Genomic DNA, 20,747 nt, shown 5'->3' on the forward strand with positions numbered 1-20,747 from the left:
CGAGGGCCGGTGGTGAGTGGGTGGGTGAGTGGAGGAATGAGCGAGGGAGTGGGTGGATGAAATAGGGGGTGAGTGGGTGGATGAATTAGGGGGTGAGTGGGTGGGTGAGTGGGTGAGTGGAGGAATGAGCGAGGGAGTGGGTGGATGAATTAGGGGGTGAGTGGGTGGGTGAGTGGGTGAGTGGAGGAATGAGCGAGGGAGTGGATGGATGAATTAGGGGGTGAGTGGGTGAGTGAATGAATAAATGGGTGGGTGAGTTAGGGGTGGATGGGCAAGTGAGAGGGTGAGTGGGTGAGGGGGTGGGTGAGTGAGAGTCGGGGGGTGGGGGGATGAGTAAGTGGGTGGATGATGGAGTTAGTGAATAAGATAAGGGGTGGCCGAGTGAGTGAGGGGTGAATGAGTGAGGGGTGAATGAGTGAAGGGGTGGGTGAGTAGGTGGGTCGATGGGTACAAACACAGACATGGAGGCAGAGTGACACACAGACATAAACGCACACGGTGTGATTGAACTGGTGAGTGCATGAGTCTGGGCGATTGCGTGTCAGAGACAACGCTGCCATGGTGAGTACCCTGGCAGTGAGCACACTTAGTACACTCACACAGGCGGTGTTGTCGTGACGACAGTGTTGCCATTGTAACAACGGCGCTCATTAATGTGTCTAGAACAGGGGTGGGCAACCTTTTTTTCTGCCAAGGGCCATTTGGATATTTATAACATCATTCGCGGGCCATACAAAATTATCAACTTCAAAATTTGCCCGTTATGTTTGGTCAAACGTTTCATTAACTCGCCCCTAATGCGATGGCTGTAACTGCTTCTCTTTGGCGAGGCGTGTGATGATGTGAGCTGCTGGTGTTGATGATGATGTTGCTGCTACTCGCAACTGCTTTTCCAGGTTTGCTCCTAGAATTATTGAATTTCGAGTCCCGCCTGCGGTTGCCTTGGCACGGCCACACCAAATGATTTCGCGGGCCTCATACGGCCCGCGGGCCGGACGTTCCTCACCCCTCGCTCTAGAGCAACCTCTGCGAGTCTCTGCAATCATATTCACAAGGCTCCTGTGTGTTGAGATGTTTGAGCCCCTTCCGTCTTGAAGGAGTTGTATTTGTCTGCGCGTGTGTACGGGAGGGATCAAAGGGCGTGAGTGGGGAGCAGTGGCGCAGTGGTTAGCACCCTGCGCTACGAACCCCGCCACCCGAGTTAGATTCCCCCCCCCCCTCTCCTCACGATCGCCACCAGTGACGATTATCTGAACTGCTCGTGGGCCTCTGTGCGAGTACCTGGTGCAGGGCTAAATTGTGGGAAGCAGAGAGTAGCTAAATCCATTGTACTGTTCGCTTACGTATGCTCCCTGTCTTCACCGATCTGCACTGACCAGCGTGGTGAAGTATGATCAAGTGACATCGCACGCCAGCCGATGGACAAGAGGCTGGATGTGTACAGAGAGGGATGATGTCGAGGGTTTGTGTAATGCATCTTTCTTAATCCCGTTCCAAATGTTATCGCCACGAAAGTTCCTGTGGCGTTTACCGTATTATCCAGATCGTAAGATGCTCTAAAAATCAAGATTCGGTGTCATTAAAACTATACAGATCTGGTCACACACACACACACAGGTGCACTTAAATACTGCACACTCAAAAGTGAAAGATTCCCCGGTTTAGCCTCAACAGACTTGGGGCACGTGCTGTTAGCGAGCACCGATAAATACCGGCACGGCACACGAGGGGGTGGATGGCAGAGGTCGCAACCGGGTACCCGATATCCGGCTACCCATATCCGGCCGGGTACGGGTACCCGTTTGCGACCCTGGTGCGGCCGGGTACGGGTAGAACGTGAGTCACTGGTGAGTCACCGTTTGTCACTCATTTCCCAACGTCTTGTCTCTTCTCACAATTCAAGTTCCTAGAATCAACCCACCCCCGCCTGCAACATGGCTTCATCCCAGAGGTCGCAATCAGGTACCCGATACCCGTACCCTACCCGTACGCGACCCTGGTGCGGCCGGGTACGGGTAAGGAATCAAAACCCGTTTGCGACCTCTGGTGGATGGCCAGCACCACACACGCCTGTTGGTGATGTTACCTACACATTGTAGCGACTGCTCCCCACTAACACACCGCACACACACAGACACACGCACAGAGAATCATCTGGAGAATAGGGTAATATTAATGTTCCTGTTGCATTTCGATTTAAAGCTTTCGTGACTGCAGGGATTCATCTTCTTGGTTCTTTCGGTAAAGTCACGTAGAAGGGAAATAATAAAAGAATAAAATAAAACATAATAAAATAATTCTCACGACGTTTCGGCCACAACGCAAGCAGCCGTCCTCAGGTGAAGAACAGGTCTGTCGGAAAGACACAACGCAAGCAGTGTCTGGCACTGTCTTTCCGACAGACCTGTTCTTCACCTGAGGACGGCTGCTTGCGTTGTGGCCGAAACGTCGTGAGAATTATTTTATTATGTTTTATTTTTATTATTTCCCTTCTACGTGACTTTACCGAAAGAACCAAGAAGATGAATCCAGTTGCACCTCAGGATTCTATAATTACTTTCCATTTAGAACATAAAATATGTTCAATCACAATTTGTTAAATGTAAGCTCCCGCATAGATTTCGTCGGGTGACTCAATGTCTGTTTTAGACACTGCACAAACACCATTGATGACTTAGGTTCAAGCCCTGGATTCAGCTGTGTATCTCAGTGGGTACACAATGTCCGTGTCAGGGACGGCAAAGCCATCACAGCTGAGCTCCCGGCTTGCAATCCGAGTTACGACTGCCTGTGGTTTTTCTCCAAGTGAGTTTTGTGTTCCCAGCTCTTTCCCTGTTATTCTTGGGTTTTTTTCGGTAAAGTCACGTAGGTAAAAAATTAAAATTAATAAAAGTAAAATAAAATAAAAATCACGACGTTTCGGAGGCAACACAAGCCCCCGTCTTCAGGTGGAACCGCCACAGCACGCTTGCTGCATCAAGTAAATGATACATTTTTTACCTACGTGACTTTACCGAACAAACCTAAGAATTCATAACGATTTTTGGGTTTAGATCGCGTTATTTATAAATGTGTCGTAACCCTCCACCACCCGACACGGCCAATCAGTAAAAATGTGTCACGTTGACAAAAGACAAATAGTTCACTGCTTTAGCCCACCGGTGTGTTGAAGCCACAACATTTACAATTTAAGTACGACGTTTCGCTGGTAATTGCATCCAGCATCATCGGGCAATTCGCCAGATGCAATTACCAGCGAAACGTCGTACAACTCAAACATTGTAAATGTTGTGGTTTCACGCTTCAACACACCGGTGGGCTAAAGCAGCGAACTATTTTGTCTTTTGTCAACGTGACACTTTTTTTACTGATTGGCCGTGTCGGGTGGTGGAGGGTTACGACACATTTATAAATAACGCGATCTAAACCCAAAAATCGTTGATTATGAATAACATTGGTCGCGAAAGCCTACGTGTTAAACTGACAAACCTAAGAATATGAATCCTTGCAGTCACGAAAGCTTCAAATCTAGAATCTTGCCCTGTTGTTGTACTGTTCTTCTGTGCCTCCCACTTTGACCGGCGCGGTGAAGTATGGCCAGCGAACGGCCTTGCCGTGTACTAGTCAGGCTCTCTGACGCGTCCATTGTGAACCCCGCCCCCTAGCGATGCCGCGTTTCCATTACCACAGCGAGCCGTGTTATAATACATGATGGGACCTCCTTTGCCAGTACCAAATATACTAGTAGGGGTTTTCCCCTTTTTTCTGGAAACAAAACTGATACCTTTTGCAAGGAATCATGCTTACATTAACCACAATACTTGCAGTCAAATGCAAACAAAAAAACAATACTCTGATAATTTATGCATTGTCTTTAAAAACGGATTGGTCCACACCAGAGACAGCTTTCTTTGGAGCCTCGTCTCATATGGTGTTCGACCAGATGACGCCAAAAGGCGCACAGTTCCAAGACAACGCACTACCAGAGTAATGAGAGCTCGGGGTGAGCAGAGTATTATTTTTTTGTTTGCATTTGACTGCAAGTATTGTGGTTAATGTAGTAAGCATGATTCCTTGCAAAAGGTGTCAGTTTTGTTGCCAGAAAAAAGGGGAAAACCCCTATTAGTGTTATAATACTATTACACTGGTCAACACAAAAAAAACTTTTTTCTGGCCTGGACTTTTGCAGCTGTTCTAGACTAATTTCAGGGTGCCGATTCCAAATCTGATCTCAGATTTGCTCTATCACATCTCATTTTCATGCTATCGGCATCCCCCTATTTCATTGATTTTACCCGAAATTAACTTTGTCACTTATGATTGCAAGTTGTTGCGAGTCAGTGACTGCTTTAGTGTTAAAATATGGTGCTGTATTTTTAGGATGGTGTGTTTATAATATCATTTTATGTAGATATCCACATTTATTTAATATTTTTCTTCTGCAGTTTTTATTGAAAATGCAATATTTGATATCTCAAAAACCTGATGTGATAGACAAAAACTGATTCCAGATTTGGAATCAGCACCCCAAAATTATCTTAAAACCTTTGGAATACCTTATGCCAGAAAAATTGTGACCAGTTTCGATTTAAAGCTTTCGTGACTGCAGGGATTCATCTTCTTGGTTCTTTCGGTAAAGTCACGTAGAAGGGAAATAATAAAATAATAAAATAAAACATAATAAAATAATTCTCACGACGTTTCGGCCACAACGCAAGCAGCCGTCCTCTCCACCTGAGGACGGCTGCTTGCATTGTGGCCGAAACGTCGTGAGGACGGCTGCTTGCGTTGTGGCCGAAACGTCATGAGAATTATTTTATTATGTTTTAATTTTATTATTTTATTATTTCCATTCTACGTGACTTTACCGAAAGAACCAAGAAGAAGTGTGACCAGTGTTATTACTCCTACCAGGCTGGTCCTGAGCTTTCACCTGATCCGTCTCCACTTGGCTCTTTGTCCCTTAAGGCACAGTTCACGCTTGATAGATCATTGCGCAAGAGCTGAAATGGCTCTCGAAGTTCATAGCGCGGCTTCTAAATCGTCAATAGCGCAGCTTGTAAATCGTCAGTCGCCCGCGACTGCTTTGCCCGCATCTGAGTGAGTAGTTGCGCAACAGTAGAGTAACTTTCGATTTAAAGCTTTCGTGACTGCAGGGATTCATCTTCTTGGTTCTTTCGGTAAAGTCATCACGTAGAATGGAAATGTTACCCCTATCCCCTCCCTTTGTTGCTGCTAATCCTGCATAATGCACGGGCATAATGACTTTAAACTCCCCCGCCAAACCTCCTACGCATTTCACAAGTAGTACTAATCGCATATCTGCATTTACATAAATATGCTAAACTCCTCTTGATATGCAAATTATTTTGTCAAGGCGCCCTTCCCCCCTCCATCCCAGCTTAAATAGTCGCTCCAAGCCTGGGGTGTGTCATTCAGACTCTGTCTACACGACAGACCTGCTCTCCACCTGAGGACGGCTGCTTGCGTTGTGGCCGAAACGTCGTGAGAATTGTATTTTATTATGTTTTATTATTTTATTATTTCCATTCTACGTGACTTTACCGAAAGAACCAAGAAGATGAGTAGGGTAACGTGTTGCACAACGGGTCGCGCACACATGGGGACGATTCAATTGGCCGTTTGACTCGGCTTACATAGTCCTGTGTGAGGGAAGGCGGCAATCTCATCCGAGGGCAGCAGATAGTACCAGAGAGAAATGAGGTGTTGCCTCGTAGAATTATTTTTGTAAATATCTTTTATTTTAATATATCTTTCATTTGTATATCAATATGCATTTAAAAAAAAAATATTATAACTTGGGCAGCTTTCTATCCACCACACATCCCCTTCCCAGGCAAACTGGTGTCCCAATTTCTTTGCCCAGAATAAGTCAAATGATAATTTTAAAAAGGTGATTTCCTGCTCGAATGGGTATTGTTTGATTGAGTTGGTGCTTGTCTGCCATTTACAGGCTTTTGCTTGAGCAAGATGGCTCGACTTCCCCACAAAGTGTTCCTCGTTTCACCCATCCCAGGGAGATCATGGGCTGACTCCACTCCTCAATTCAGTAATCCCAATCACTTAATTGGGACAAAATAACACCACATTGCAACATTGACCCAAATTGGCAGACGATACTGCTTTGTGGAACGAAGCAACCTGCTCCCACGGTAACCTCGTGCTAGATTTATTCTAAGGATGGCGTGGAATACCAAAATAGCCCCTTGTGATTTCATCCGTGTATCTTCCTGACGGCCACACCTGCATTTAGATGTGTCAAGGTGTACAGGGGCAAGACCGTTAAAAAAACATTCCTGCGGAGGGAGCTGGTAGGAACGTCGGGTTGCTCGGTCAATGGCCTGCAGGGTCAACGGCGGCGTGGTGTATTCCGCAAATATGCCCGACTATGAGGGCGGGCACAAGCCGGCATGAGTAAGTTAAACGTTGAGTTTTATAAGGGCACCACGGGGTGACCAGCCCCTCCCCACCCAGCCCCTCCCTACCCTCACCACCCAGCCCCTCCTCACCCTCCCCTCTCCACCCAGCCCCACCCCTCCCATTTTTAAATGCACGACGGACGGACGGACACAATAATCCCCTGTGGGCTGGTGTAACCAGGAGGTTCCTACCAGTAAGATTTCGCAAAGATGTGTTCTGCTTGAAAACTCGATGTTAAGAGAGATGACACAAATATGTTGGAAAAAGTTTTAAAATATATTTTGTTAAATGTTTTGTACATTGTGAGGGTGGGTGACATCGCTATACTGTACTGTCTTGCTTCGTGCTGTTTCCCCGCCAAAGCGTGGATGTTGGTTGGAAGTAACGTTCATATTTTATAACCGAATGTTCGTGTACCACTTTGTTCAAATAAACAGGTCCGATTGTGATTTCATGCGACTAGAAACCACGTTTAGGGCAAAGTCCCTGGCTCAACGCGCGTGCCGTTATAATATAACAGAACACGCGTGCCGTTATAATATAATAGTGTACAGTAAAAGTGTAATAGTTTATAGTAATAGTGTACAGTAGCAGTGTACAGTAATAGTGTACAGTAAAAGTGTAATAGTTTATAGTAATAGTGTACAGTAGCAGTGTATAGTACTAGTGTACAGTAATAGTGTACAGTAATAGTGTATAGTACTAGTGTACAGTCATAGTGTATAGCAATATTGTACAGTAATAGTGTGTAGTACTAGTGTACAGTACTGGTGTACAGTAACAATGTACAGTAATAGTGCACAGTAATCGTGTACAGTAATAGTGTGCAGTATTAGTGTACAGTAACCGTGTATAGTACTAGTGTACCGTAATAGTATACAGTACTAGTGTACAGTAATAGTGTACAGTAATAATATCAGCCGGCACTTGCTGTGCATGCGCCTCTACCTCAGCTGTTTACATTCGTGGGGTGACGTCACGCCTCCCCTGATTGGCTGCTCGCGTGAACGTGACGCCGCGGCGGCGGCGTGGCCTGTGATTGGCCGCGAGGCCTACACGTGGTTTCCGCGTGTGAATTTCCCGCCCTCGCGGCTTCCAGTCGAGGAGGCCGCGACTCTGTGTCTCTCGGTGTGTGTCTCACTCTGTCTCTCTCACTCTCTGTCTCTGTCTCGGCTTGTCGCTCTCTCTCTGTGTGTCTCTCTCTCTGTGTCTCTCACGGCTTGTCTCTGTGTGTCTGTGGCTCTCTCTGTATCTGTCTCTGTGTCTCTCTGTGTGTGTCTCTCTCTCTGTGTCTCTCTTTCTGTATCTCTCTCTCTCTGTGTCTCTCTGTCTCTCCCGGCGTGTCTCTACCCGTCTCTTCTCTGGTCTCTCCGTGTCCTCTCCTCCCCGCGTGTCTCCCCTCGTGTCTCCCCTCCCCTCCCCGCGTGTCTCCCCTCGTGTCTCCCCGCGTGTCTCCCCTCCCCTCCCCGCGTGTCTCCACTCCCCTCCCCGCGTGTCTCCCCTCCCCTCCCCGCGTGTCTCCCCTCGTGTCTCCCCGCGTGTCTCCCCTCCCCTCCCCGCGTGTCTCCCCTCGTGTCTCCCCGCGTGTCTCCCCTCCCCTCCCCGCGTGTCTCCCCTCGTGTCTCCCCGCGTGTCTCCCCTCGTGTCTCCCCGCGTGTCTCCCCTCCCCTCCCCGCGTGTCTCCCCTCCCCTCCCCGCGTGTCTCCCCTCCCCTCCCCGCGTGTCTCCCCCCGTGTCTCCCCGCGTGTCTCCCCTCGTGTCTCTCCCCGTGTCTCCCCTCGTGTCTCCCCTCCCCTCCCCGCGTGTCTCCCCCCGTGTCTCCCCGCGTGTCTCCCGTCCCCACCATGGACCCCACCGGCGTGGTGAGCGCGGCATGGAGCTCCGCGCTCACCTCCCTGGTTCCACGTGAAGCGGTGAGCCCCCGGGGCGTGCAAACAAACTCACAATCAACATCGTCAGTTGTTCTAGGGGTCGATACAACCGGTACCAAATTGTGGCAACTCACCGAATGTGTTGTGCTACTGGTACTACTGCTGCTACTACTGTAATGCTGCTGCTACTACTGTACAGTAATGCTACTGCTACTAATACTGCTGCTACTGTTACTGCTGCTCATACTACTGCTGTACAGTACTGCTACGAATACTACTGCTGATCCTACTGCTACTAATACTGCTGCTACTTCTTCTTGGTTCTTTCGGTAAAGTCACGTAGAAGGGAAGTAATAAAATAATAAAAATAAAACATAATAAAACAATTCTCACGACGTTTCGGCCACAACGCAAGCAGCCGTCCTCAGGCTACTTGCGTTGTGGCCGAAACGTCGTGAGAATTGTTTTATTGTTTTATTTTTATTATTTCCCTTCTACGTGACTTTACCGAAAGAACCAAGAAGATGAATCCCTGCAGTCACGAAAGAAGCTTTAAATCGAAATTTAACTGCTGCTACTGTTACTGCTACTAATACTGCTACTGTAATGCTACTGTAATGCTACTAATACTGTACTGCTACTACTGTAATGTTACTGCTACTAATACTGCTGCTACTATCACTGCTACTAATACTGTACTGCTACTACTGTAATGCTACTGCTACTAATACTGCTGCTACTGTACAGTAATGCTACTACTGTACAGTCATGCTGCTACTGCTACTACTTCTCAGGGTCGGGATTGAACCCACGACCTCCTGCACACCAGGCGAGGTAGTCAACATCTCCTAGCCACCGTGATGATGATGCCACATGCGGATCGTCACAGGTGCTTGCGTGTAGCGCTTGGCCTCACCACTTGTGGTGGCTGGGCATGCTGCCTCCAGCCAGACCAACCTTAGGGGCCATCCATCGCAAACATCTGTCAAGACGTCATTGTCTTTGAGTTGTGCGCCTTTTGGCGTCATCTGGTCCAACCCATGTGAGGCTACGCTCTAAGGAAAGCTGTCTCGGGTGTGGACCAATCAACTTCAAGGACAGTGCATACATTATCAGAGTTGTGTGTTTTTTGTTTGCATTACGACTGCAGGTATTGTGGTCAATGCAAACATGACTCCTTGTAAAAAAAAAGGTGTCAGTTTTGTTGCCAGATAAAAGGGTAAAAAAACAATTATCATATTAACGCGTTTAATAAAACAGATAATCCACCTCCGGCTGCATTGTTATTATCGAGGCTTTACCCCCCCCCCCCCCCGTTTCCGATGCGTACATTGTCAGTAGAGCCCCCCCCCCATACGCAAGCGAACGCATTTGGATTAACCTCCCCTCCCTCCCCCCTCCATGCGTACGCACTCAGTGGATGGCCCCCTTATCACATTTTGCCACTCTCCCCCAACAGCACTTGCCCCTGCAGCCTGCGTGAGCTACGCGGGGGATCTTTGCCGCGTCGCCAACCGCCGCACGAAGCACGCTCTCTGTGACGTCACCGCTCTTTGTGACGTCACCGCTCTTTGTGACGTCACGCCCCCTCCCCTCCCCCCGTAGCTGCTGCCTGGGGTTGTTGACCCCGCGCTCCCCGCCCGTGGAGCCGGAGGCGGCGCTGGCCGTGCTGCGAGCGAGCGGCTTGGAGTCTCTGCTGGCGCCCTGCTTCCTGGAGCTGCTGCAGAAGCACCTGCAGGTGCAGCCGCCCGTCCTCCACTTGAACCAAACCCCCCCCCCCCCCCCCCCCCACTTACGGACGAGTTCTCCGTGGAGACGTTTAAACCGTCCGACGCGCAAACGCCGCGAACCGTTTGGTTCGGCAGACGCACAAACGGACGTGGTGGTGGTGGTGGCGGTGGCGGTGGCGGCGGCGGTGGTGGCGGTGGTGGTGGTGGTGGCGGTGGTGGTGGTGGTGGTGGCACACAGCCGCGGCGTAACACCGCCGTTCCGCTTGGGAGCCGTTTCGCTTACTGCTGCCCATGCTGCTACTGCTGCCACTACTACTACCACTACCCATGCTGCTACTGCTACCACTACTACTACCACTACCCATGCTGCTACTGCTACTACTACCACTACCCATGCTGCTACTGCTACCACTACTACTACCACTACCCATGCTGCTACTGCTACCACTACTACTACCACTACCCATGCTGCTACTGCTACTACTACCACTACCCATGCTGCTACTGCTACCACTACTACTACCACTACCCATGCTGCTACTGCTACTACTACCACTACCCATGCTGCTACTGCTACCACTACTACTACCACTACCCATGCTGCTACTACTACCACTACCCATGCTGCTACTGCTACCACTACTACTACCACTGCCCATGCTGCTACTGCTACCACTACCACTGCCCATGCTGCTACTGCTACCACTACCACTACTGCTGCCCATGCTGCTGCCACTACTACTACCACTGCCCATGCTGCTGCCACTACTACTACCACTACCCATGCTGCTACTGCTACTACTACCACTGCCCATGCTGCTACTGCTACCACTACCACTACTACTGCCTGTACCGCTACTGCTGCCGCTGCGTGGTGCGTGGCCGTAGGAGCGAGTGGTGCCGGGGCTGTGGCGCCGTCTGGGCGAGGAGGAGGAGGAGGGGGGGGCGGCGCTGCCGGGAGGGGAGCTCTTCCTGCCGGCGCTGCTGCACCTGCAGGCGGCGCTGGAGCCGTTCCTGCACGGGCAGCAGCTGCTGCAGCAGTGGGGCCTCGTCCCAGAGCCTCACGGTGAGGGAGTGCGAGGGAGTGTGAGGGGAGGGAGTGTGAGGGAGTGTGAGGGAGTGTGAGGGAGAGTGAGGGGGGTGAGTGTGAGGGAGTGTGAGGGGAGGGAGTGTGAGGGAGTGTGAGGGAGAATGAGGGGGGTGAGTGTGAGGGAGTGTGAGGGGAGGGAGTGTGAGGGAGTGTGAGGGGAGGGAGTGTGAGGGAGTGTGAGGGGAGGGAGTGTGAGGGAGTGTGAGGGGAGGGAGTGTGAGGGGAGGGAGTGTGAGGGAGTGTGAGGGAGTGTGAGGGAGTGTGAGGGGAGGGAGTGTGAGGGAGTGTGAGGGGAGGGAGTGAGTGTGAGGGAGTGTGAGGGAGTGTGAGGGGAGGGAGTGAGTGTGAGGGAGTGTGAGGGAGTGTGAGGGAGAGTGAGGGGGGGAGTGTGAGGGGAGGGAGTGTGAGGGAGTGTGAGGGAGAGTGAGGGGGGGAGTGTGAGGGAGTGTGAGGGGAGGGAGTGTGAGGGAGTGTGAGGGAGTGTGAGGGGAGGGAGTGTGAGGGAGTGTGAGGGGAGGGAGTGTGAGGGAGTGTGAGGGGGGAGGGAGTGTGGGGGAGGGAGTGTGAGGGGAGGGAGTGTGAGGGAGTGTGAGGGGAGGGAGTGTGAGGGAGTGTGAGGGGAGGGAGTGAGTGTGAGGGAGTGTGAGGGAGTGTGAGGGGAGGGAGTGAGTGTGAGGGAGTGTGAGGGAGTGTGAGGGGAGAGTGAGGGGGGGAGTGTGAGGGAGTGTAAGGGGAGGGAGTGTGAGGGAGTGTGAGGGAGAGTGAGGGGGGGGGAGTGTGAGGGAGTGTAAGGGGAGGGAGTGTAAGGGCAGGGAGTGTGAGGGAGTGTGAGGGGAGGGAGTGTGAGGGAGTGTAAGGGGAGGGAGTGTGAGGGAGTGTAAGGGAGTGTGAGGGGGGGAGTGTGAGGGTGTGTGAGGGAGTGTGAGGGGGGGGAGTGTGAGGGAGTGTGAGGGAGTGTGAGGGAGTGTAAGGGGAGGGAGTGTGAGGGAGTGTGAGGGAGTGTGAGGGGGGGGGAGTGTGAGAGAGTGTGAGGGAGTGTGAGGGAGAGTGAGGGAGTGTAAGGGGAGGGAGTGTGAGGGAGTGTGAGGGGAGGGAGTGTGAGGGAGTGTGAGGGGGGGGAGTGTGAGGGAGTGTGAGGGACTGTGAGGGAGTGTGAGGGGAGGGAGTGTGAGGGAGTGTGAGGGGAGGGAGTGTGAGGGAGTGTGAGGGGAGGGAGTGTGAGGGAGTGTGAGGGAGTGTGAGGGAGTGTGAGGGAGTGTGAGGGAGTGTGAGGGGAGGGAGTGTGAGGGAGTGTGAGGGGGGGGGAGTGTGAGGGAGTGTGAGGGAGTGTGAGGGGGGGGAGTGTGAGGGGGGGGAGTGTGAGGGAGTGTGAGGCGGGGGAGTGCGAGGGAGTGTGAGGGAGTTTGAGGGGAGGGAGTGTGAGGGAGTGTGAGGGGAGGGAGTGTGAGGGAGTGTGTGTACCTGTGTGTGTGTGAGTCACTCTGTGTGTGCGTGGCGGTGCAGCAAGAGGGAGTGGCGTGCTGGCGTGTGTGTGTGTCTCTGTGTGTGTGTGAGTCACTCTGTGTGTGTCTGTGTGTGTGTGAGTCACTCTGTGTGTGTCTGTGTGTGTGTGAGTCACTGTGTGTGTCTGTGTGTGTGTGAGTCACTGTGTGTGTATGTGGCGGTGCAGCAGGAGGGAGTGGTGTGCTGGCGTGTGTGTGTGTCTCTGTGTGTGTGTGAGTCACTCTGTGTGTGTCTGTGTGTGTGTGAGTCACTCTGTGTGTGTCTCTGTGTGTGTGAGTCACTGTGTGTGTCTGTGTGTGTGTGAGTCACTCTGTGTGTGTGTGTCTGTGTGTGTGTGAGTCACTCTGTGTGTGTGTGTGGCGGTGCAGCAGGAGGGAGTGGTGTGCTGGCGTGTGTGTGTGTGTCTGTGTGTGTGTGAGTCACTCTGTGTGTGTGTGGCGGTGCAGCAGGAGGGAGTGGCGTGCTGGCGTGTGTGTGTGTGTCTGTGTGTGTGTGAGTCACTCTGTGTGTGCGTGGCGGTGCAGCAGGAGGGAGTGGCGTGCTGGCGTGTGTGTGTGTGTCTGTGTGTGTGTGAGTCACTCTGTGTGTGTGTGGCGGTGCAGCAGGAGGGAGTGGTGTGCTGGCGCTGCTGCGAGCGGCGCTGCTCTTCTCGCCGCCGGCGGCGTTCCGCTCGGCCGCCCACTCGTTCTACTCACGAGCCTTCAGCGCCTTCCTGCACCTGCAGCGCCCACACACGGTGGGGGCACGGGGGGGGGGCACGGGGGGGGGCACGGGGGGGGGGCACGGGGGGGGGGCACGGGGGGGGGGCACGGGGGGGGGTGACACACGGTGAGACACACCTGCCCGTGTGTGTGTGGTGCATCAGCCGGTCATCTCGGTCATCTCAGTCAGTCGACCCATGGCACCTGCTGGGTCTGTCCCGTGACATCCTCATCATGCACCTAGCCTGGCACAGCAGTCAACCCATGGCACCTGCTGGGTCTGTCCCGTGACCTCCTCATCATGCACCTACCCTGGCACAGCAGTCAACCCATGGCACCTGCTGGGTCTGTCCCGTGACCTCATCATGCACCTAGCCTGGCACAGCAGTCAACCCATAGCACCTGCTGGGTCTGCCCCGTGACCTCCTGCCAGCGGGCGTTCGACACTTCACGTGGTAGCCTCAAGGTGCACTTGGCCTGGCACAAGCGTCGTGGTGACGTCACCGCCTCTTAGTGGCGAATGGCGGTTGTTGTTGTTGGGCCACTGTGTGTGTGTGTGTGTGTACGTGACGTGTGTGTGTGTGTACGTGTGTGCGTGTACGTGACGTGTGTGTGTGTGTGTACGTGTGTGTGTGTACGTGACGTGTGTGTGTACGTGACGTGTGTGTGTGTGTACGTGACGTGTGTGTACGTGACGTGTGTGTGTACGTGACGTGTGTGTGTGTGTGTGTACGTGACGTGTGTGTACGTGACGTGTGTGTGTGTGTGTACGTGACGTGTGTGTGTGTACGTGACGTGTCTGTGTGTACGTGACGTGTGTGTGTGTGCGTGACGTGTGTGTGTGTACGTGATGTGTCTGTGTGTACGTGACGTGTCTGTGTGTGCGTGACGTGTGTGTGTGCGTGACGTGTGTGTGTGCGTGTGTGTGTGCGTGACGTGTGTGTGTACGTGACGTGTGTGTGTACGTGACGTGTGTGTACGTGACGTGTGTGTGTGTGTGTACGTGACGCGACGTGTGTGTGTGTGTGTACGTGTGTGTGTGTACGTGACGTGTACGTGTGTGTGTGTGTACGTGTGTGTGTACGTGTGTGTGTGTACGTGTGTGTGTGTGTACGTGTGTGTGTGCGTGTGTGTGTGTGCGTCGCTCGCTCCTCGTGCGCCAGGGCGAGGGAGGAGGCGGCGATGACGATGACGACGACGACGACGACGAGGAGGAGGAGGAAGAGGGAGGCGTTGGAGGCGGCGTTGGAGGAGTTGGAGTTGGAGCTCCGGGCTGGCTGCGCTGTCCGGGCTGCGCCGTGGAGCGAGCCGCCTGCTGCTGCCGCCAGCTTCTCGACAACTTCCACCGCGCCAACCGCATCCTGTGAGCGGGGCACACGCCACCGCCAGGAGCGCTGGCGGGCGGGGGGTTTATCTCCGTGCGTGCGTCTCCGTGCGTGCGTCTCCGCGCGTGTGTCTCCGTGCGTGTGTCTCCGTGCGTGTGTCTCCGTGCGTGTGTCTCCGTGCGTGTGTCTCCGTGCGTGTGTCTCCGTGCGTGTGTCTCCGTGCGTGTGTCTCCGTGCGTGTGTCTCCGTGCGTGTGTCTCCGTGCGTGTGTCTCCGTGCGTGTGTCTCCGTGTGTTTATCTCTGTGCGTGTGTCTCCGTGCGTGCGTCTCTGGGTGTGCTTGCAGGCAGCGTCTGTCCCTGCTGGAGTGTGTGTGTCTCTCTGCGTGTTTATCTCTGTGCGTGTGTCTCTCTGCGTGTTTGTCTCTGTGTGTGTCTCTCTGCGTGTGTCTCTCTGTGCGTGTATCTCTCTGTGTGTGTCTCTCTGTGTGTGTCTCTGTGTGTGTTTATCTCTCTGTGTGTGTCTCTCTGCGTGTGTGTCTCTGCGTGCGTGTGTCTCTCTGCGTGTGTCTCTCTCTGCGTCTCTGCGTGCAGGCAGCGTCTGTCCCTGCTGGAGCGTGTGTTTATCTCTGCGTGTGTGTCTCTCTGTGTGTGTGTCTCTCTGCGTGTGTCTCTCTCTGCGTCTCTGCGTGCAGGCAGCGTCTGTCCCTGCTGGAGCGTGTGTTTATCTCTGCGTGTGTGTCTCTCTGTGTGTGTGTCTCTCTGCGTGTGTCTCTCTCTGCGTCTCTGCGTGCAGGCAGCGTCTGTCCCTGCTGGAGCGTGTGTTTATCTCTGCGTGTGTGTCTCTCTGTGTGTGTGTCTCTCTGCGTGTGTCTCTCTCTGCGTCTCTGCGTGCAGGCAGCGTCTGTCCCTGCTGGAGCGTGTGTTTATCTCTGCGTGTGTGTCTCTCTGTGTGTGTGTCTCTCTGCGTGTGTCTCTCTCTGCGTCTCTGCGTGCAGGCAGCGTCTGTCCCTGCTGGAGCGTGTGTTTATCTCTGCGTGTGTGTCTCTCTGTGTGTGTGTCTCTCTGCGTGTGTCTCTCTCTGCGTCTCTGCGTGCAGGCAGCGTCTGTCCCTGCTGGAGCGTGTGTGTCTCTCTGTGTGTGTCTCTGTGCGTGTGTCTCTCTGCGTGTGTCTCTCTCTGCGTCTCTGCGTGCAGGCAGCGTCTGTCCCTGCTGGAGCGTGTGTTTATCTCTGCGTGTGTGTCTCTCTGTGTGTGTGTCTCTCTGCGTGTGTCTCTCTCTGCGTCTCTGCGTGCAGGCAGCGTCTGTCCCTGCTGGAGCGTGTGTTTATCTCTGCGTGTGTGTCTCTCTGCGTGTGTCTCTCTGCGTGTGTCTCTCTCTGCGTCTCTGCGTGCAGGCAGCGTCTGTCCCTGCTGGAGCGTGTGTTTATCTCTGCGTGTGTGTCTCTCTGTGTGTGTGTCTCTCTGCGTGTGTCTCTCTCTGCGTCTCTGCGTGCAGGCAGCGTCTGTCCCTGCTGGAGCGTGTGTGTCTCTCTGTGTGTGTCTCTGTGCGTGTGTCTCTCTGCGTGTGTCTCTCTCTGCGTCTCTGCGTGCAGGCAGCGTCTGTCCCTGCTGGAGCGTGTGTTTATCTCTGCGTGTGTGTCTCTCTGTGTGTGTGTCTCTCTGCGTGTGTCTCTCTCTGCGTCTCTGCGTGCAGGCAGCGTCTGTCCCTGCTGGAGCGTGTGTTTATCTCTGCGTGTGTGTCTCTCTGCGTGTGTCTCTCTGCGTGTGTCTCTCTCTGCGTCTCTGCGTGCAGGCAGCGTCTGTCCCTGCTGGAGCGTGTGTTTATCTCTGCGTGTGTGTCTCTCTGTGTGTGTGTCTCTCTGCGTGTGTCTCTCTCTGCGTCTCTGCGTGCAGGCAGCGTCTGTCCCTGCTGGAGCGTGTGTTTATCTCTGCGTGTGTGTCTCTCTGCGTGTGTCTCTCTGCGTGTGTCTCTCTCTGCGTCTCTGCGTGCAGGCAGCGTCTGTCCCTGCTGGAGCGTGTGTTTATCTCTGCGTGTGTGTCTCTCTGTGTGTGTGTCTCTCTGCGTGTGTCTCTCTCTGCGTCTCTGCGTGCAGGCAGCGTCTGTCCCTGCTGGAGCGTGTGTGTCTCTCTGTGTGTGTCTCTGTGCGTGTGTCTCTCTGCGTGTGTCTCTCTCTGCGTCTCTGCGTGCAGGCAGCGTCTGTCCCTGCTGGAGCGTGTGTTTATCTCTGCGTGTGTGTCTCTCTGTGTGTGTGTCTCTCTGCGTGTGTCTCTCTCTGCGTCTCTGCGTGCAGGCAGCGTCTGTCCCTGCTGGAGCGTGTGTGTCTCTCTGTGTGTGTCTCTGTGCGTGTGTCTCTCTGCGTGTGTCTCTCTCTGCGTCTCTGCGTGCAGGCAGCGTCTGTCCCTGCTGGAGCGTGTGTTTATCTCTGCGTGTGTGTCTCTCTGCGTGTGTCTCTCTGCGTGTGTCTCTCTCTGCGTCTCTGCGTGCAGGCAGCGTCTGTCCCTGCTGGAGCGTGTGTTTATCTCTGCGTGTGTGTCTCTCTGTGTGTGTGTCTCTCTGCGTGTGTCTCTCTCTGCGTCTCTGCGTGCAGGCAGCGTCTGTCCCTGCTGGAGCGTGTGTTTATCTCTGCGTGTGTGTCTCTCTGCGTGTGTCTCTCTGCGTGTGTCTCTCTCTGCGTCTCTGCGTGCAGGCAGCGTCTGTCCCTGCTGGAGCGTGTGTTTATCTCTGCGTGTGTGTCTCTCTGTGTGTGTCTCTCTGCGTGTGTCTCTCTCTGCGTCTCTGCGTGCAGGCAGCGTCTGTCCCTGCTGGAGCGTGTGTTTATCTCTGCGTGTGTGTCTCTCTGTGTGTGTGTCTCTCTGCGTGTGTCTCTCTCTGCGTCTCTGCGTGCAGGCAGCGTCTGTCCCTGCTGGAGCGTGTGTTTATCTCTGCGTGTGTGTCTCTCTGCGTGTGTCTCTCTGCGTGTGTCTCTCTCTGCGTCTCTGCGTGCAGGCAGCGTCTGTCCCTGCTGGAGCGTGTGTTTATCTCTGCGTGTGTGTCTCTCTGTGTGTGTGTCTCTCTGCGTGTGTCTCTCTCTGCGTCTCTGCGTGCAGGCAGCGTCTGTCCCTGCTGGAGCGTGTGTGTCTCTCTGTGTGTGTCTCTGTGCGTGTGTCTCTCTGCGTGTGTCTCTCTCTGCGTCTCTGCGTGCAGGCAGCGTCTGTCCCTGCTGGAGCGTGTGTTTATCTCTGCGTGTGTGTCTCTCTGTGTGTGTGTCTCTCTGCGTGTGTCTCTCTCTGCGTCTCTGCGTGCAGGCAGCGTCTGTCCCTGCTGGAGCGTGTGTGTCTCTCTGTGTGTGTCTCTGTGCGTGTGTCTCTCTGCGTGTGTCTCTCTCTGCGTCTCTGCGTGCAGGCAGCGTCTGTCCCTGCTGGAGCGTGTGTTTATCTCTGCGTGTGTGTCTCTCTGCGTGTGTCTCTCTGCGTGTGTCTCTCTCTGCGTCTCTGCGTGCAGGCAGCGTCTGTCCCTGCTGGAGCGTGTGTTTATCTCTGCGTGTGTGTCTCTCTGTGTGTGTGTCTCTCTGCGTGTGTCTCTCTCTGCGTCTCTGCGTGCAGGCAGCGTCTGTCCCTGCTGGAGCGTGTGTTTATCTCTGCGTGTGTGTCTCTCTGCGTGTGTCTCTCTGCGTGTGTCTCTCTCTGCGTCTCTGCGTGCAGGCAGCGTCTGTCCCTGCTGGAGCGTGTGTTTATCTCTGCGTGTGTGTCTCTCTGTGTGTGTGTCTCTCTGCGTGTGTCTCTCTCTGCGTCTCTGCGTGCAGGCAGCGTCTGTCCCTGCTGGAGCGTGTGTTTATCTCTGCGTGTGTGTCTCTCTGCGTGTGTCTCTCTGCGTGTGTCTCTCTCTGCGTCTCTGCGTGCAGGCAGCGTCTGTCCCTGCTGGAGCGTGTGTTTATCTCTGCGTGTGTGTCTCTCTGTGTGTGTGTCTCTCTGCGTGTGTCTCTCTCTGCGTCTCTGCGTGCAGGCAGCGTCTGTCCCTGCTGGAGCGTGTGTTTATCTCTGCGTGTGTGTCTCTCTGCGTGTGTCTCTCTGCGTGTGTCTCTCTCTGCGTCTCTGCGTGCAGGCAGCGTCTGTCCCTGCTGGAGCGTGTGTTTATCTCTGCGTGTGTGTCTCTCTGTGTGTGTGTCTCTCTGCGTGTGTCTCTCTCTGCGTCTCTGCGTGCAGGCAGCGTCTGTCCCTGCTGGAGCGTGTGGGTGCGGAGGCGGTCACGGCGATCCTGCAGCTCACCACAGAGCAGCACATCGCGCGGCACTGCCGCGGCGAGTACGAGCAGCCCTTCCTCGCCCAGCTGGAGCAGGTGGGGGCTGCAGCCCCCCCCCCCATCCCTCCCTGACCCCCCCCCCTCGTCACTCCCTGACCCCCCCCCCCTCGTCACTACCCCCGTTCCCCCCCTGACCCCTCCCCATGCCCCCCTGACCCCCCCCCCCCTCATCACTACCCCCGTTCCCCCCCTGACCCCCCCCCATTTATTGACTGCTGCTGCTGCTGCTGCTGCTGCGCCAGTGGCTGGAGTTCCGCGCGCTGCGCTGGCTCCGCATGGTGTTCCACGGCGAGGGTGACGGTGGACGGGCGGTGTCGGACGAAGACTCCGGTGGTGGTGGCGGCGGCGGCGGTGGCGTCACGGTGCAGGCCGCCCTGGTGCGCTGGCGCACTCGCCTCCAGTACTTCCTGTACCAGGCCTTCGCGGCCGTCAGGATCAGCGAGCTGTTCAACATCATCCGAGGTGCGTGCGGCGTGTGGCAGAGGTCGCACACGGGTTTTGATTTCGTACCCGTACCCGGCCGCACCAGGGTCGCAAACGGCTACCCGTACCCGGCCGGGTACGGGTAGCCGGGTATCGGGTAGGGTACGGGTATCGGGTACCCGGTTGCGACCTCTGAGATGAAGCCATGTTGCAGGCGCGGGTGGGTTGATTCTAGGAACTTGAATTGTGAGAAGAGACAAGACGTTGGGAAATGAGTGACAAACGGTGACTCACCAGTGACTCACGGCCTACCCGTACCCGGCCGCACCAGGGTCGCACCACACAGAGACCCACAGACTCACCACGCAGAGACCCACAGACTCACCACGCAGAGACCCACAGACTCACCACGCAGAGACCCACAGACTCGTCACACAGAGACCCACAGACTCACCACGCAGAGACCCACAGACTCGTCACACAGAGACCCATAGACTCACACACAGAGACCCACAGACTCACCACGCAGAGACCCACAGACTCGTCACACAGAGACCCACAGACTCACACACAGAGACCCACAGACTCACCACACAGAGACCCACAGACTCGTCACACAGAGACCCACAGACTCACACACAGAGACCCACAGACTCACCACACAGAGACCCACAGACTCACCACGCAGAGACCCACAGACTCACCACACAGAGACCCACAGACTCACCACGCAGAGACCCACAGACTCACCACGCAGAGACCCACAGACTCACCACACAGAGACCCACAGACTCACCACGCAGAGACCCACAGACTCGTCACACAGAGACCCACAGACTCACCACGCAGAGACCCACAGACTCGTCACACAGAGACCCACAGACTCACCACGCAGAGACCCACAGACTCGTCACACAGAGACCCACAGACTCACCACGCAGAGACCCACAGACTCACCACACAGAGACCCACAGACTTACCACGCAGAGACCCACAGACTCGTCACACAGAGACCCACAGACTCACCACGCAGAGACCCACAGACTCGTCACACAGAGACCCACAGACTCACCACGCAGAGACCCACAGACTCACCACACAGAGACCCACAGACTCACCACGCAGAGACCCACAGACTCGTCACACAGAGACCCACAGACTCACCACGCAGAGACCCACAGACTCGTCACACAGAGACCCACAGACTCACCACGCAGAGACCCACAGACTCGTCACACAAAGACCCACATACTCGTCACACAGAGACCCACAGACTCACCACACAGAGACCCACAGACTCACCACACAGAGACCCACAGACTCACCACACAGAGACCCACAGACTCACCACGCAGAGACCCACAGACTCACCACACAGAGACCC

The 20,747-nt window shown here is 54.6% G+C and overlaps 2 protein-coding genes across 2 annotated transcripts in view; both read left to right on the forward strand.

Annotated features, from left to right (window-relative positions):
• The first annotated feature begins 7,204 nt into the window (after nt 1-7,204).
• On the forward strand, nt 7,205-10,046 carry LOC144741029 (uncharacterized). Its single transcript, XM_078623719.1, has 2 exons — nt 7,205-8,354; nt 9,918-10,046. The coding sequence occupies exon 1, from the start codon at nt 7,378-7,380 to the stop codon at nt 8,305-8,307; it is 930 nt and encodes a 309-aa protein (XP_078479845.1). The 5' UTR covers nt 7,205-7,377; the 3' UTR covers nt 8,308-8,354; nt 9,918-10,046.
• ANAPC2 (anaphase promoting complex subunit 2) overlaps nt 8,315-20,747 on the forward strand; it is a 25,535-nt gene continuing 13,102 nt past the window's right edge. The window contains 7 exon segments of the mRNA XM_078623721.1: nt 8,315-8,346; nt 9,918-10,050; nt 10,931-11,108; nt 13,238-13,371; nt 14,500-14,699; nt 18,844-18,976; nt 19,183-19,402. Coding sequence (XP_078479847.1) covers nt 8,315-8,346; nt 9,918-10,050; nt 10,931-11,108; nt 13,238-13,371; nt 14,500-14,699; nt 18,844-18,976; nt 19,183-19,402 — 1,030 coding nt within the window.

Source organism: Lampetra planeri, unplaced genomic scaffold, assembly GCF_965212315.1.
Source record: "Lampetra planeri unplaced genomic scaffold, kcLamPlan1.2.h2 scaffold_403, whole genome shotgun sequence".
Lineage (NCBI taxonomy): Eukaryota > Metazoa > Chordata > Hyperoartia > Petromyzontiformes > Petromyzontidae > Lampetra > Lampetra planeri.